The sequence below is a fragment of the Aythya fuligula genome, chromosome 1 (assembly GCF_009819795.1).
Source record: "Aythya fuligula isolate bAytFul2 chromosome 1, bAytFul2.pri, whole genome shotgun sequence".
NCBI classification, from domain to species: domain Eukaryota; kingdom Metazoa; phylum Chordata; class Aves; order Anseriformes; family Anatidae; genus Aythya; species Aythya fuligula.
The window spans coordinates 116,876,798-116,890,932 of NC_045559.1; the positions used below are offsets into that span (position 1 = coordinate 116,876,798).

Here is a 14,135-nt window from a genome sequence, read left to right on the forward strand (position 1 = left end):
AAAAAAAAAAAAAAAAAAAAAAAAAAAAAAAAAAAAAAAAGGAGGGGGGAGAGGGCAGAGAGCAGAAACACATACACACACAAAAACAGCAGCCAAAAAAAAAAACACCAAACCACCCATACCATAGGTGCCCAGCTGTCAACTAGGTATTTCTGCTGTTTAACATCTGTGCAGCACAAAAAAAGGAAGTCACAGGTGTAACTGGGAACAGGATGAGGCCCACTGCACGTGGTTGAGGAAAGTTACCTGGATGGAATTTTTTGGACCCCGTTTGCTACACTTCTGTCTTCAACCAGCTGTGATTTATATGTAAAAAATAGCATTTCAGTAATAAGGTGTGGAGGGAAATATAATAAGTATAGGGGTGAGCAGACAGCAGAGGAACTTTACCATCAGTCTCATGCAGACTTTCTGGGCTAGCATCTGATCTCCTTGCTTGTGCTGAGTAGTACTTTACTCTCCAAATAGTCCCATGGAAATCCACTGAACTGCCTATAAAGTTGTAATATTTGTGAGCAGCGCATCAGTTTCTGGCCCTTAGGTTTCATTCTTTTTAACTTGATGTGCCAGTTAAAAATCTTCTTGTAGCAGCAGCTTGGATTTTATCACAAATGAATATTCTCATAACAGCCTTTTAAAATGCATGGGGGAACTTTTCAGACATAAAGATCTTTAAGTCAGAAGAACAGTGCAGCACTGTACATATGGCCTTTCTCATTGTATCACATTGAGCACTAATTGGCCGGGACATTTGCCTACCACAGAGTGCTTCTACGTGGGCTTTTTTTCTCCGTGATTTATTTACTAAATGAATTAAAAACCCAGAGCTGAACGGGAACTCTGTGAGTTCAGAGCTTTTTCAACTCAGACAATTCTCAGGCTGAAGATGAGTGTAGGAGCCTAAATTTGGGAAGGGATTCTTGAAGTCTTGCTCCGGTATTTCTAAGTGTTAGACAGTTAATGAATACTTAACATATAAAGTACAGCTGCCTTTGCAAATAATTTCCCTGCCAACAGTGGTTGGAATTTAAGTCCCACTTCTGCCCCAGAAATACTCTGCAGGTCTGGAAAGGGTAGCAAATCCATGAGACTGAAGAGGATAAATTTGTTTTGTTCATGTCCAAAAGGTATCTTCTTTTTTGCTCCTGAATCTGACAGAGTGTTTTCCTAGTCTAACAATAAAAAGCTGCATGTCATAGGAACAGAAAATGCAAGGAAAAGAAGAATTTAGGTGTAGTTAGAACTGGATTGAATCATAACAACATGAGGTTGTTATGATTTATGTTATGTTATGTTTTATGAGGTTGGTCTTCCTTTTTTTTTTTTTTTTTTTAATGAGTGTATAGCTATAAGCCTTTCTTGTTTTTAGTTTCAAAATGAAACAAAAATGGAAAGAGGAAAAAAAAACAAAACATTTTTCAAGTTATTTTGCCACTACTAAATGTAGGGGTGACATGGAATCCCAAATTAAATTTGGATTCCCTGAGGTTTCTAACCTATACTTATGGAGCTAAGAGGTCTGAATTGCAACATTTGTATTAGCACTCAGAAGTCTTTGACTTCTTCATTCCAGAGTACCTAAGTGTTAGGATTGGTCTCTTTGTCTCCACAGCCACATCTCTACATTGTGCTGTGGAGCTTGTGACCATGGTGTGATTAAAAATATATATATGTTTGCTATTGTTTTCTCAACATCTTCTAAACAAAATGAGTATGTGGCATGCTGAATATGTGTATGCCAGTGTGATGAGAAAATTGACAAAGGTAGGTAGAGAATGAAGCTGCTTTCCCATGAAGAGAGGGAATTGCTAGCATTGGCTTATACTTTAAAATTCCTTCGTGCCAGCCCTTTAAAGAGAAGGATGAAGTCGCTTAACGGGTAACCAGTAGTGCTATATTTTAACTTTTTAACACATTTGATGAGAAATGAGTTTACCAGATTAGTAAAATGTATAGTAGGCCCAACTATGGAAATAATTGTATTTGTCTCTTACAAACTAATTTTTGTTATCACATATATTTTTAAGGGTCTTAAGAGTTTGCTACAAAAAGAGGTTTACTTGCTTATATGCTGCTGCAGCAGTAACTGTATACTGCAAAGGATGTCAAGTCACGGAAGGAAAATCTGTGTTAAACAAAATACTTGAAAGTTAATTTTACAAACTACTGAACACTAGCAAGGAAATGAGCACTGTAAGGTAGCCCCTCGTCCTTCCTTTAACCAGTGCATTTTTCTTCTCATGCAACTCTCGATTCCAGATAGAATATCTGCTGTCAATAAGACAATGACATTAATCACTTAAGTAAGTGTCTAAGCATTGTCCAAATTGGAACCCAAGATCTGGTGGAGCAGCTAGGGACTTCTATTAAAATAATCTTCCCATTTCCTCGGTGGGACTATTTTTCACTTACATTGAATTCACAGAAGTGCAGAAATTGTAAGATTTTTCTTTTGAGACATGAAAGAAAACTCTTTTTGTGGAAGAAGGAATTGTGTGTGCTACAGAAGTGCTTGGATGCAAAAGGGAGCCAGAATTAAATGACAACAGAACTGCTACTGCTCTCAGGCAAGGAGCAGACCCACTTAAATTGCAGATTACCAATGCTCAGGAATAAGCCTGACCTGTGTTTAAATAGACTAACATTCTCTCTCACATCTCCACCTTAAGATCACCTTGATCTCACAGTCCATTCTTAGAGATAAAAACGAGATGGCCAAAGCAGTCTTGTTTTCAAAGTAACTCTACAGTCAAATCATTTAGGCGTTGTTATAGACTGCTTCTTATAGTGTGTCTCATGTGACCGTGTGCGGGTCAGTGTTAAGTGATGCCTGCCTCTGTGTTTTGGGAAAAAAAGAAAAAAAAAAGTGACTTTGCTTTGCAGGAATATATATGCTGTGTGTGTGATGAATTTGTGCCTTTTATAACTGTAGCATTTTCTCAAGTGCCTCTGTGGTGACTGTCTCTATTGGGTTACATCTTAAGTTCCCTTTTCAATTGTATCTGCAGATATTTTTATCTGACAGCTGTGAACCTTTTTTTAACCTTAATTAGAATCAATAAATATTGTCATGTCACTTTACTGTTTGAGGTGTTTATGTTGTGGACACAGAACCTCCCTATCGATTTGGTTGTGATGGTGAGTATTATTTAGTAAAACAGCATTTCACATTTCATACCGAAGACAGTGAGATATCTTTAACTCTGTGAAGAAGGAAAACAACATGATTTTACCAAACCATCCAAAACTTACTTTTAGTATGAGAATTGAGGTTTGGTCTTGGTGGGCATTCTCTGCACGTGAAGGGGAGAGATGGACTCCTTGCCTGGCAGCTCAGCCCATGCAAGCCTGGAGGAGGCCTTTGAACACATCCTATTCTTGCTCTCGTTGGAGGACACCTAAATGGACCAAGTTTCCGGCTTCAGTATCTTGGTTCTGCACTTCAAATACATGGGAACATGGAATGAAATCAGTATAGGAGAAGGATTTTATACCCAATATGTGTGTTTCACTTGCTCTGCAAAGATATTAATAACAGATTTAGTTATTTTCAAGGAATATGTGATAACTACTCACCTAGTGAGCAATTCAGGAGCTGAAACAGTTGCCTGGTGATGTTCAGACATCTGAGGGCACCTTTTCTGGCCTCCAGCTGCTTCCTCAAAAGGCTGCAGGTCTTCCTGAGGCCTTGTGCCATCAACCAGCCATGTGTAGGTGGCACAGATGTGCTGTGGATATAAAGTAAGGCAGCTTCTACGTTCCACCAAATGCTGATGACAATTAGGCACTTAAATGCTTTGTTGGGATATTTAGCTTGGGAGAAATGCAAACAGGAATAATGTAGGTGCTGTGAAGCTTCTGTGATCCCAGTTAATGAACTGAATGTTAAGAGGTAGCTGCATATGCAGGATGTTAACACATAGCTACCCTCTGTAGAAAGGTTATACAATGATTTAGTTGGTCATTGGAAAGAAAAATAAAGGCATGGTATTCCAGTAAGCTAGGGTGTTTGTGGTGCTTGCTAGAAAAGCCATCAGTAGCTAAGTGCTAAGATAAGCTGTAAAAAAATACAACCGTGTAACAGGATTTGTAACTGATTTCCATTTGCATGATTTATACAGACAGCAGCAATAACCTATTCTGCAGCTGGACTAAGAAAAGCTCAAAAAAGAATTTTAAATAGCTCTGATAAATTGTAAAACATACATTAAAGATCTTGTCCATTGGGTCTTTACTTGGCATCATGCTAGCTCATCCCAGCTTTCCATTCTTCCTGGCACTGCTGAAAAAGGTAAACAATTGTTTTGAGCTTTTGCATCCACTGTAGGTTAACATCAGTCTTGCTGTGTTTTGACAGAATGTGAGAGAGACCTTTTCTGTTTTAGAAGTGATGAGCTGTTAGCTTTTACTCAGGTTTGTTTTTTGCTGTGCACATGGAATTTTCTGTTAGGAATTTTTACAGTCACTCTGTAGTGGAACTGCCCTAGTGAAATAATTACTACTCATCCAGCTCTATTTCATCTGGTGTCATCAGGTTCTGCAGACTCCAGCCCCATCTTTGCAGGGGAAAAAATTTCATCTGAGTCCAAGTGATCTGTTTATTTGACCTCTGGCAGAGTGGGGCAGAGCAAATGCAGCCCAGCCTCTTCTGCACGTGGCCATATTGTCATTGAAAGCCAATGGTAACTTTTCAGGGTCTCGCTGGTGCCATTTCTGTAGCACAGAAGAGACTTGAAGAAGTGCTTGAGGACATGGTACCCAGCAGAAACAGCAGCCTTGGGCTCATTGGGTTTGTCAAATGGCTGCTGTCTAATGGCATTCAACACTGCAATCAAATATGCTCCGATGCTTAGGTGGGAATGAAGGGAGAAAAGGAAAGGTATTAATAATGCACTAAGGCATCCTTGTCAGCTCTCAGGCTGTTCACTAACAATTTGCATATGCTCCAAGTTGTAAGAAAACACTTTGCACAGCAGTGTTGCATTTAGCAGAAATTACATTATAATTTCAGATGTGGAAACTACTATTCCAGATCCGAGCTCCATTGGGCTGCGCAGTCATTATCTGAAACAATTGAAATGCGTGCTCGCACCTCATCAAAATCAAGGAGAGACATTGCTCCAGCCTGGGCACCCTCAAACAGAATGAGAATATTAAACTAAATTAGAAAGTGTGTTATTTCCCAATCACTTCTTTATGAGCTGGAGCTTGGCCAGAGTGCTTTCCAGAGGTGGCATATTTAAGACACTGTCTCTGTCTATCCTGATAAAGTGCACTGCCCCAAAGTGATCCCTTCTCAGAGGAGGGGAGTGTTCAGATACATTTAGATCCGTGCTCATGCTTTTATTCCAGCTCCTTCACGCTGATGAGCAGCCGCAAGGACATAAGCGGCCCCTTTTGGGGAAGCCTTGAAGCTGGGGACCACTTGCATCCCTTTCCTTTAGTGTTTTGATTCCAGAGTTTTTGGTTACCCAACAGGACTTGTGAGAACATGCACAGAAACACCCACTGAGACCTTTCTGCTAAGCAAAGCTCCCAGATTTTCCTGTGAGGTGACAAACCGATGGGGTTATGCAGCCACCAGATGGCAGCCTTGATTTCAGCCTCGGCGGCGGCCAGCTTTCAGCACAGCTGTCTGCAGCTGGTGCTCATCAGGAGCTGTCCCCCTCAAACGCCAGGCTCTGCCTCCTCTCATTCACCGGATTTAGCTCATATTTGGATGAAAATGATGACGTTCAGGCTATAATTGAAGGAGTTTTCGAGTGAATGGTCTGGACATGGAAGGCCAAACCCCAGCACAAGCAGTAATTACATCTTTTGCTTCCTTGTCAGTCCTAGAGGGAGGATGAGCTACCTGTCCTGCTGCACTGCACATGGTGGTGGAGCTTTTTCCTTTCCTAAGTCATGTGTTCTTCCGAGGGAAACACTTTTTTCCTTGCTACTCCTACATGTCCCAGGCTAGTCTGTCTCTACTATGTAAGAAAAAGCCAAAAGAAATTTTTTAAAAATGTAAAAAGAGGCAGACAGAGAACAGAAACTCAGAAGCCAAGAGCTACCAAAAAAAAAAAAAAAAAAAAGCAGAACCGCAAATACAACTGGAGCTGAAAACATTGATTGCCAAGTGCAGGGGCTGAGTGGGAAAATAAAAAGTTACAGTTCACTAACAGCGAGCATATTTAATTTCCCCTTCTGGATTTTCACCAAGATGAAATTTGCTTTCTCTGTGTGTGTATGTGGAAAGTGACTCTTGCAAGGAACATTTACAAGCAAAACTGGTTGTTTCAAACAGCTTTGTGGAAGAGAAACAGTCCAAAAGGAAAAAGTGAAAAACCAACGTAGATTATTTTTTCACAGAAAAGGACTCTCTGGATTTGTACATTTTTCTATTTGTTGGTGCTGCAGTTAGGAAATTAGAGCTGTGTTCTGTATAAAGCACACATAACCAGCATCCAGCTTGCCCATCGCATGGTTTGTAGCCAGAGGAAAGCACTTGGTGTTAAGCAGCAAACCTGATCAATAGGGCACAGGAACAGAGTGGCCAGAAACCTGCATGTTATAAGTGGGTAACATTGGGCACAGCCCTCTGGGCAGTATTTTTGTTCAAATATATAATCATAGAATCATAGAATCATGGTAATTCGTGCCTACAGTTGGAGGTGTGTTTGATCTGGGGAAGAAAGATCAAACAGCATGAAACTGGAGACCGGATCAAACACGAACTGGAAAGTCTCTCTGATGAATGACTATCAAAGAGACCAGGCTGAAGGCTGCAAGCACTTGCTTGTCCAGCCTGGATTTTAGACCTGGATGTGCTGCGTTTAGCATCCTGGGTGAAGGTGGGCTGACCTCCTCTTTGCCCCGTACAATGAGCATGGCTAGAGGGATGCTGCTCACACTGGTGGGAGGTTCACATCCCCCGAGCTGAAGCACACAGCCCCTGCAATCCAGTGCTTCATCCTTGTGAAGCTGGCACCTTCCCAGACCTCTCACATGGTGGGATTCCAGCCTCACGGGTCTGAGTTGCCAGCTCATCCTGCTCGGAGCTCCCCAGCCTCATGGGGCTGGTTGGTGGCAGCCAGGGAGGGGATGGCAAGGCCACCCTGCACAGGCAGGAGCTGCAGCCAAGAGGAGCAGGACTGAAAGGAGGTGAGCAGCAAGAGGTGGTTGGTGGCTTGCATGGGAGAGCTGGAGACTGACACCCAAACTGGGGGTTCTTGTGCCCTTAGAAATGTGCAAATGCAATTTAGGTACTTGGTGTGCTTGGTGTGCACCTTGGCTGCCCCATCTTTGCCTGTCTCTCCCATCTCACCCTTCGCTCAGAGAAGACAGAGCATCCCTCACATCTGCCATGGGGGTGCAGGGCTCTTCCTCCAACAAATGGTGCCCAAAGCACCCCCAGCCTCAAAGGGTTGTCAAAGACTTTCCCATCCCTTGGCCTGGTGAGATCTCCACTCCATTCCCAGTGAAAAGAGGTGTTTCCACGGTGTTTCATCCTTTTTAACAATGGCAACAGCTCGCTTCTTTGGGAGCTGTCAGTAGTGATTAACTCAGTCCCATTCTGCTTCAAAATTGGTTTAAGAAAGATGCCTGGCTGTTTAATATTTAAGCTAGATGTTTAATGTTTAAACAGGGAAATTGTTCTGATAGTCAAAAGAGGCATGAAAGCAGGTCTGTGATCTCTGACAGTCACAAACGTTGCCCTTTCCTGTAGCAGCACGGTGCCTGGGAGCTGCAGGATTTTCAGAAATGCCAGTTTTAATCACTCTCTTTCATTTCATTCACCATTTACCGCTCCCACAGCAGTGAGACGTGCTCTTTTCCTGTGCAGAGAGGAACATTGTACCTGGCCCTCTTTGCCAGTGGTTTAGCTGGATTGCACTTGCATGTCAAAACCCAAACAAATTGCAATGGAAACGTGCAGGAGCGATGTGGAAAGCGAAGCTGGACAGTGTCAGGCCATGGGCGTATTGCATAGAAGCTGTTTATGGCCGTGAAATTCAGAAGAAAGCAGCAAAATGAATGGCTCTACCTGCCATAAATACATGTATGGGTGAATGTTTTGGAACAGGTATGAGCAATATTTTCCTGGTGGTGGGAATATTCCCAGGGGGAGCATGCATAGCAGTGCATAACCATTTTACAACGCTGAAGACGTCTCAGAAGACAGCCTGTGCTTCCCCCCAGAAGCCTTGGGCTCACACTACAGCAATGCCAGGCTGCATGCACAGAGACAGTCCTGGTGCACAGGAACACCTGCATGGTAAGGGCTGGGTTAGGGGGAGAAAAAATGACCAGCTAATACCACAAAATCCAACATTGCTGCTTCCTATTGAAACTACTCTCTTCTTTTCAGTGGAGAAAGGAGCACAAAGTACATATATAAGTTCAAGGTAGATGTGAAAGCTGAAACTCAAAACATAGACAGTCTCATAAATAAACTGTCAGGTTTTCTTTCCCCCAGAGAAACTGGTAGGGGCTGTCTGATCCTCACGCAGCATGGTTGGGAACAATGAAGAAAGTAGCTCAGGAGATGCATACCAGCTGTACCTTTTATGTGTTGTGCTTGACTCCAACACTCTGAGCACCTGCTCACATCTGAAAAGAGCCTGATGACAAGGGGCCACCTGAAGTTCTCCTTCCCTCTGGGAAGAGCTTCTGTTGTTAAGCCTGCCAGCACATAGGCTGAGATTGGTCTGCACTGAATTACAGGGTCTGCAAAGCTTTTGTACAAAAAAGTGAGAGGATATATGAAGGTAGTTGAAGAGATGGGCAGGAGTGACATCATCTTGCTGGGTAGGTAGGTCTGTTTTATGTAAACTTTGTGTACACATACAGACCACGTTGAGCAGAGTGAGCGTTTGTTGGCTGCTGTATGTGATACATCCTGTGATTTAACACAGGTGCAGAGAAACCTTCCACAAACTCACAAAAAATGACACAAGAGAAAGAATATGAAGAAAAGTTTATAGAAGAGATCCTCTTATCAAGGTTTCAGGACTATTGAAAGGCACATTTCACTGACGTTGAATGACAATTGAGTCCATGGACACATACAATGGTCACATTTCATGGCAAAAAGACCGCATAATGACGGTACATTGTGAAACATATATTCTAGACTTCAGTTAACACTAAACTGATTATTTTAAGTGTGTCATGTACATAATAAGAGCGGAACAGGCAGATGCATCCAATTACTGTAATTTACAAGGCAGTAATTCAAGCCCCAAATATATTTCTCCTTATTGTAGGAAGGCAGTACGGAGTACGAGTGAAATGAGGGACAGTGAATTGACAGGGAGCCAGGAAACGGCTGATGTTCTGAAAATCTGCCAGCATCTGCTGCAAGTCAGAGGGGCTTCAACTTTGCTAATTCACTTCTTTCCACTTTAATAGACAGTGGCCAGCCTGGGTCAAATGCACTTGGGCCAGGAAGCGACTTGAGAGATGCTCTGTGGAAGAACTGCAGCAGCATGAGGCTCACTGCCCAAAGCACCTTTTGCAACCGTAAAGTGTAGTTGCTCGTTCAGCAGCAGGTGGAACAAAGTCCACCCATGCTTCTCCTCTCGCTGTTTAGCGATCTACTTCATACTAATTATCTCCTTTCATCCCGCTCACAGTTAAGTTTCAGTTGTGATGATTAATAATTAATCAAATGCCTTTGGAAATTAATTTAGCAATTCTGTGTCTGATTGGCATGCTAATCTCTTGCGTGCAGCAGGGATGCTGCAGAAGTAACCTCAGATATTCTGAGACACTAACTGAGGTGAATACATAAGGGTACTTATTAACTCGTGTGGCAAAAAATAGAGCAGCAAGTGGAAATGAATGCATGATCCAAAACCTCTTTGCTTTTTGGAAAAGGTCCAATCTGCATTTTGTTTTCCCTATGTTAGGAATATAACATTGATATTAATGGGTCCAATCAAAACAAATGGACAAGGAAAAGGCAAATTTAAAAAATACCCCCACAGTTGATTTAAGTTTGTTTTGCTGGTAGCAATTGCAGTAGATTTAATGCTTTAATTATGACACTAAAAAGAAAATCACAAGGAGAATACCTTTTGCCCTTTCCAGCTCACTTCATTCCAAAAATAACCCTCATCTGGTAAATGGGATGAAGAGTGAGTACTCAGCTTCAACTGGACATTTAGTCCACACTAATTTCGAATTAATAGTCCCTTTTTATAGGCAAACAGCCCTGCAGCAGCCACAGAGGTGAAAAAAACAGTATTCCCAAGCAGACAGAACAGTCCTGGCGCAGACGGCAGGTTCCTCTCCCAGAAGGTGGTGGTAAATGGTCGGGATGGGACGTCCTGGAGGAGAGAGGGATTTGTATGAACACAGGCTCTCCCTCACTGTGTGCGGGGTTGCAGTAAATGTCTCCTACTACGCTGGGGAGATCACAAGTTTTTCTCAAGAGCCAGATAAGGTGAGGGAAGGTGTGTCATGGTTTTGAAACGTGTTTTGTGTTGGCCTTTAAGGCCACAGGACAGTCAAGGTGGAGCTACCTATGGGTCTTAGTCATCCACCTCTTACGCAGAGGTAACAATACACCACGGACAAGTTGAAAAAATTAGTATTGTCAACACAAAAGGTAATTAAAATCTTGTAGAGGGACAGGTCCCACAGGAACCACCATCACAGAGACCACAGCCCATTCAGGGGGTTCGCTCTTGTGGTGACAAGAAAGTTACTTACCTTTGACTCTGGCTCTGGCATCCAAATTTCATTTTCAGAGATCTTCCCCATACGGTGTAAAATCTAGAATTAAAATTGTTGGAACCACATGTGAAAAACCACACCAACTACTTTCTGGTTTGGAAAAACACAGCAAGTCAGAGCAAGCTGACACTGAGAAAAAGCATAACTATGACTAGCTGAACCAGAAAACGTGTAGCAATTTGTCTGCTTATATCAGCAAAGAGCGAAGGATGGAATTTTAATAGTTTGTGTAAAAATATGATAGCTGGTGATCAAATGGCTGTGTGTGGCTAACCAATGTTTTAAGAACACAAGGACAGTTTCACAGAGTCTTTCACCCAGTCTGTAAAAAGTAGGCCTTCACACAGAAATCCAAAGGAACTACAGCTTTTCCAGATGTTTATTTTTCTTCCTGAGTACAAGTAAAAATGCTTTTTCACATGACATTTGAGAAATAGCATAGTCCCACGTGCTTGGGACACACAGCATGTTGGGAATGATGCTTCCTGAATCACAAACTAGAAAGAGGAGAGATTCAAGTCCTGGGTTTTCGAAGCATACTCTGATGAAGTTATCTCTTGGCTACACTTAGAACATACAAAGTTCATCGAGGTTTTTTTGACCATGGACTGGTTGTAAAAATCATGGAGGCTCTTGGGGGCAAATTAATGTCTCCAGAAGAGACAGCTAACTTTGTAACAGCTGCTCACAGGCACAGAGAAGATAAATGAGATATTAGGTTACTTAAAACAGAGCAAGCAATGAAGATTATAAGGTGAATTTGATACTCTGTCAAAGGAAAGCAAGGGGCTGATTTTCCATTATTTAACAACTCTGTGGCTCTGCCATACAGCAGTTTTAATTGTAATGTATACCCTTTAAAGATGTTTTTTTTCCCCTCCATCCAGACTGTTGTTAAGAGATTTTACTGTGACTGGGAACCCAGCCCAATGTGTGTCATTCTGAGATTTAGACATTATCAGAGCCACCCGTTATGGATTCATAAAGCCAAGCTCACTATATTCTCTGGTGAAAGGAGAAGCAGAAGGGATAGATCAAAAATCAGAATAATGCTCAGATTTCCAGATTGCTGCACAGGAAATAACCACACACATTTGTAATGTCTGAAATTGCTTTAAACAAACAAACAAACAAACAAAAAACTGTGATTAATGTGATAGAAATTGTGGTGGAATATCTAAGGGATGCATTAGTTTGGAGGGTTTATTCATCTGGACATGAGCTATATAGCATGAGCTTTGTTTTAAGTCTCTAGTGCAGCAACATAATGTGTGATGTTCAGTTTCTTGTGAGATTTTGGCTGCACATTATTCAATAATAAACAAAGTAAAGTTTAAACAGTTTTTGAAGTTAAAAAAAGAAAGCCTTTGGCTCACTTTCCGTTCCAGGATTTTTCCCCACCAGTTCTAGGAACCCCAGCACAATTACAGTGTGTGATAGACCAAATGAGACCCTCCAAGCTGTACTTAATTCTTTTTAGCCTTTTAAAAGAGATGACCCAAGCCAACGGTCTGTACCTCTCTGGCTGCTCTCTCTCCTGCCTGCACGGCCCCCTCCATGTACCCGCTCCATTGGGTAGCCGTCTCCGTGCCAGCAAAGTAGATTCTGTCAACTGGCTGGCGAATGATCCTTCAAAACAAATGGAGAATGTCAGATGACAAGTAATAAGAAGCTGATGATCCTTCTTAAAGCAATTCATTGGCTTTGATGGAGCACTCAACTTGGTTCCTCCAGAATCTCTGCAGACCAGGGCTGGGGAGCACAGTGCAACAAGATCTCCCTGCAAAACCACCCACCTGCCTCTCTGTGCACAAACACAAGATCTGAGAAAGAAAATCCAAGGGGTAAATCAGCTTCTGTGCAAAATAATACAAGCCTTATTTTAGTGCTGGGATAAGGGATAATCTTAACAGCCTCCAGAAATGCAGTGCAGCTGATAGGTTTATGTGTTCTGCATGGCAGCTTTGTTGTTATCCTGCTATTACAATGGGATGTGAATGATGTTTTCTCAGTGAGGGATCACCAATACCAGCTTCTCTTTAGGGTGTTGGACTTGCCTGGCTGCTTGCCAAAAGGGGCTGGCAGCTAAAGACATGCACATTTATGGATTTGCATCTGGCCCTGTAGGGTCATATAAACCAGCCCCTCAGCTGCACAAAGCTGCACAAGGATCCGGGTCAACTCAGCCATAGGGAGTGAGCTGCCTTTCCCAGAGAGGGACATGCTTGCTATAACAGTTCCCATCCAACATTCCACCCATGATGGGTGAGGCCAGAGACCCCACCCATGGTGGGTGAGGCCAGAGACCTCACCCATCACTACCCAAGCTTTCAGTTTAGTTGATACAAAAACATCGGTGCATGGGATGACTGCTTCCCACTCGCATCTTGGCGCAGAGACAGGGTGTAGCCCCACAATGGACAGTCTGAGGAGAAAAAGCTAAAGAGCTCACACTGTCATGTGCTACATGATTTGCCTGGTCTTTGGTTTTGGATACGTGATTTGTCTGTTTGTTCCCAATAGGTGCTGAACTGTGCTTTCCGCAGGCTTTTCAGTGATACACCACATATTAGTTGGTATTATTGAACATGTTCCTTTAGGAATACAGCAGTTCTGTGTGGGGAGGGCATTTTATGTCTTCCCCTGGTTATGTGATTCAATGGGCATTGCCAGAATCTGATGCTCCACCTACACAGTCAATGGAGACTCCTCCTGTGTCCAAGACGTGTGTCCTGAAGGCCTCAGAAAGCATTAAAGGGTATAATGAAAACATGCAAATACTGCATAGTGGCAAATATTCTGAGTAGCCTGCCTTGTGGGGAAAGGTTTTGTAGCTGTAGCAGGTCCCTTTGTGACTGTGTTTTGTTTTCGTGAAAGTCACAAGAGAAACTGCTCTCATTAAAGTCGAAAGCAAGAGTCTTATTAGCTGGGTGCAGGGGAGCGGAAAGAGGGTTGGAGTTCCCCCAGAGTGCTACATGTCCTAAGTTTGTTGCACAAAGGGCATCATTGTAAATGAGCTGAGAAATGCAAAGTAGAAAGCAAAGCATTTTATGTTTTACCTTCCGTATGAATACATTATGCCAGGTGGGAAGTAGGCTGTGTAGCAACCCCCTGAATATTGTTCCATGGTCCAGTTCTTTTCTTCATAATGCACTGGCTGTAAGTATTAGCAAACATTAGAGAGTAAAACAGTGGCAAAGATACTGGATATAAAAGAAAGAAATAAACAAATTTCCTTTGAAGATGGAAAAAACAGGTTAAGGGTACAATGTCATATCATCTGATTAATGCTATCCATTAACAACAAACAAACATTTACACTTCTAGAGAAGCTCTATCCTCCCACAAAGAAATGCAGGACAAATTAAACCATGCACTGCCTTTTCTTTTCTTGCAAAGAGTGAGACTCC

The 14,135-nt window shown here is 42.3% G+C and overlaps 1 protein-coding gene across 1 annotated transcript in view; it reads right to left on the bottom strand.

Annotated features, from left to right (window-relative positions):
• Nucleotides 1-8,944: 8,944 nt before the first annotated feature.
• LOC116487930 (amine oxidase [flavin-containing] A-like) overlaps nucleotides 8,945-14,135 on the bottom strand; it is a 38,613-nt gene continuing 33,422 nt past the window's right edge. The window contains exons 12-15 of the mRNA XM_032185183.1: nucleotides 13,785-13,882; nucleotides 12,243-12,354; nucleotides 10,702-10,764; nucleotides 8,945-10,316 (exon numbers count right to left, since the gene is read on the bottom strand). Coding sequence (XP_032041074.1) covers nucleotides 10,161-10,316; nucleotides 10,702-10,764; nucleotides 12,243-12,354; nucleotides 13,785-13,882 — 429 coding nt within the window. The 3' untranslated portion in view covers nucleotides 8,945-10,160. The remainder of the gene's footprint in view (nucleotides 10,317-10,701; nucleotides 10,765-12,242; nucleotides 12,355-13,784; nucleotides 13,883-14,135) is intronic.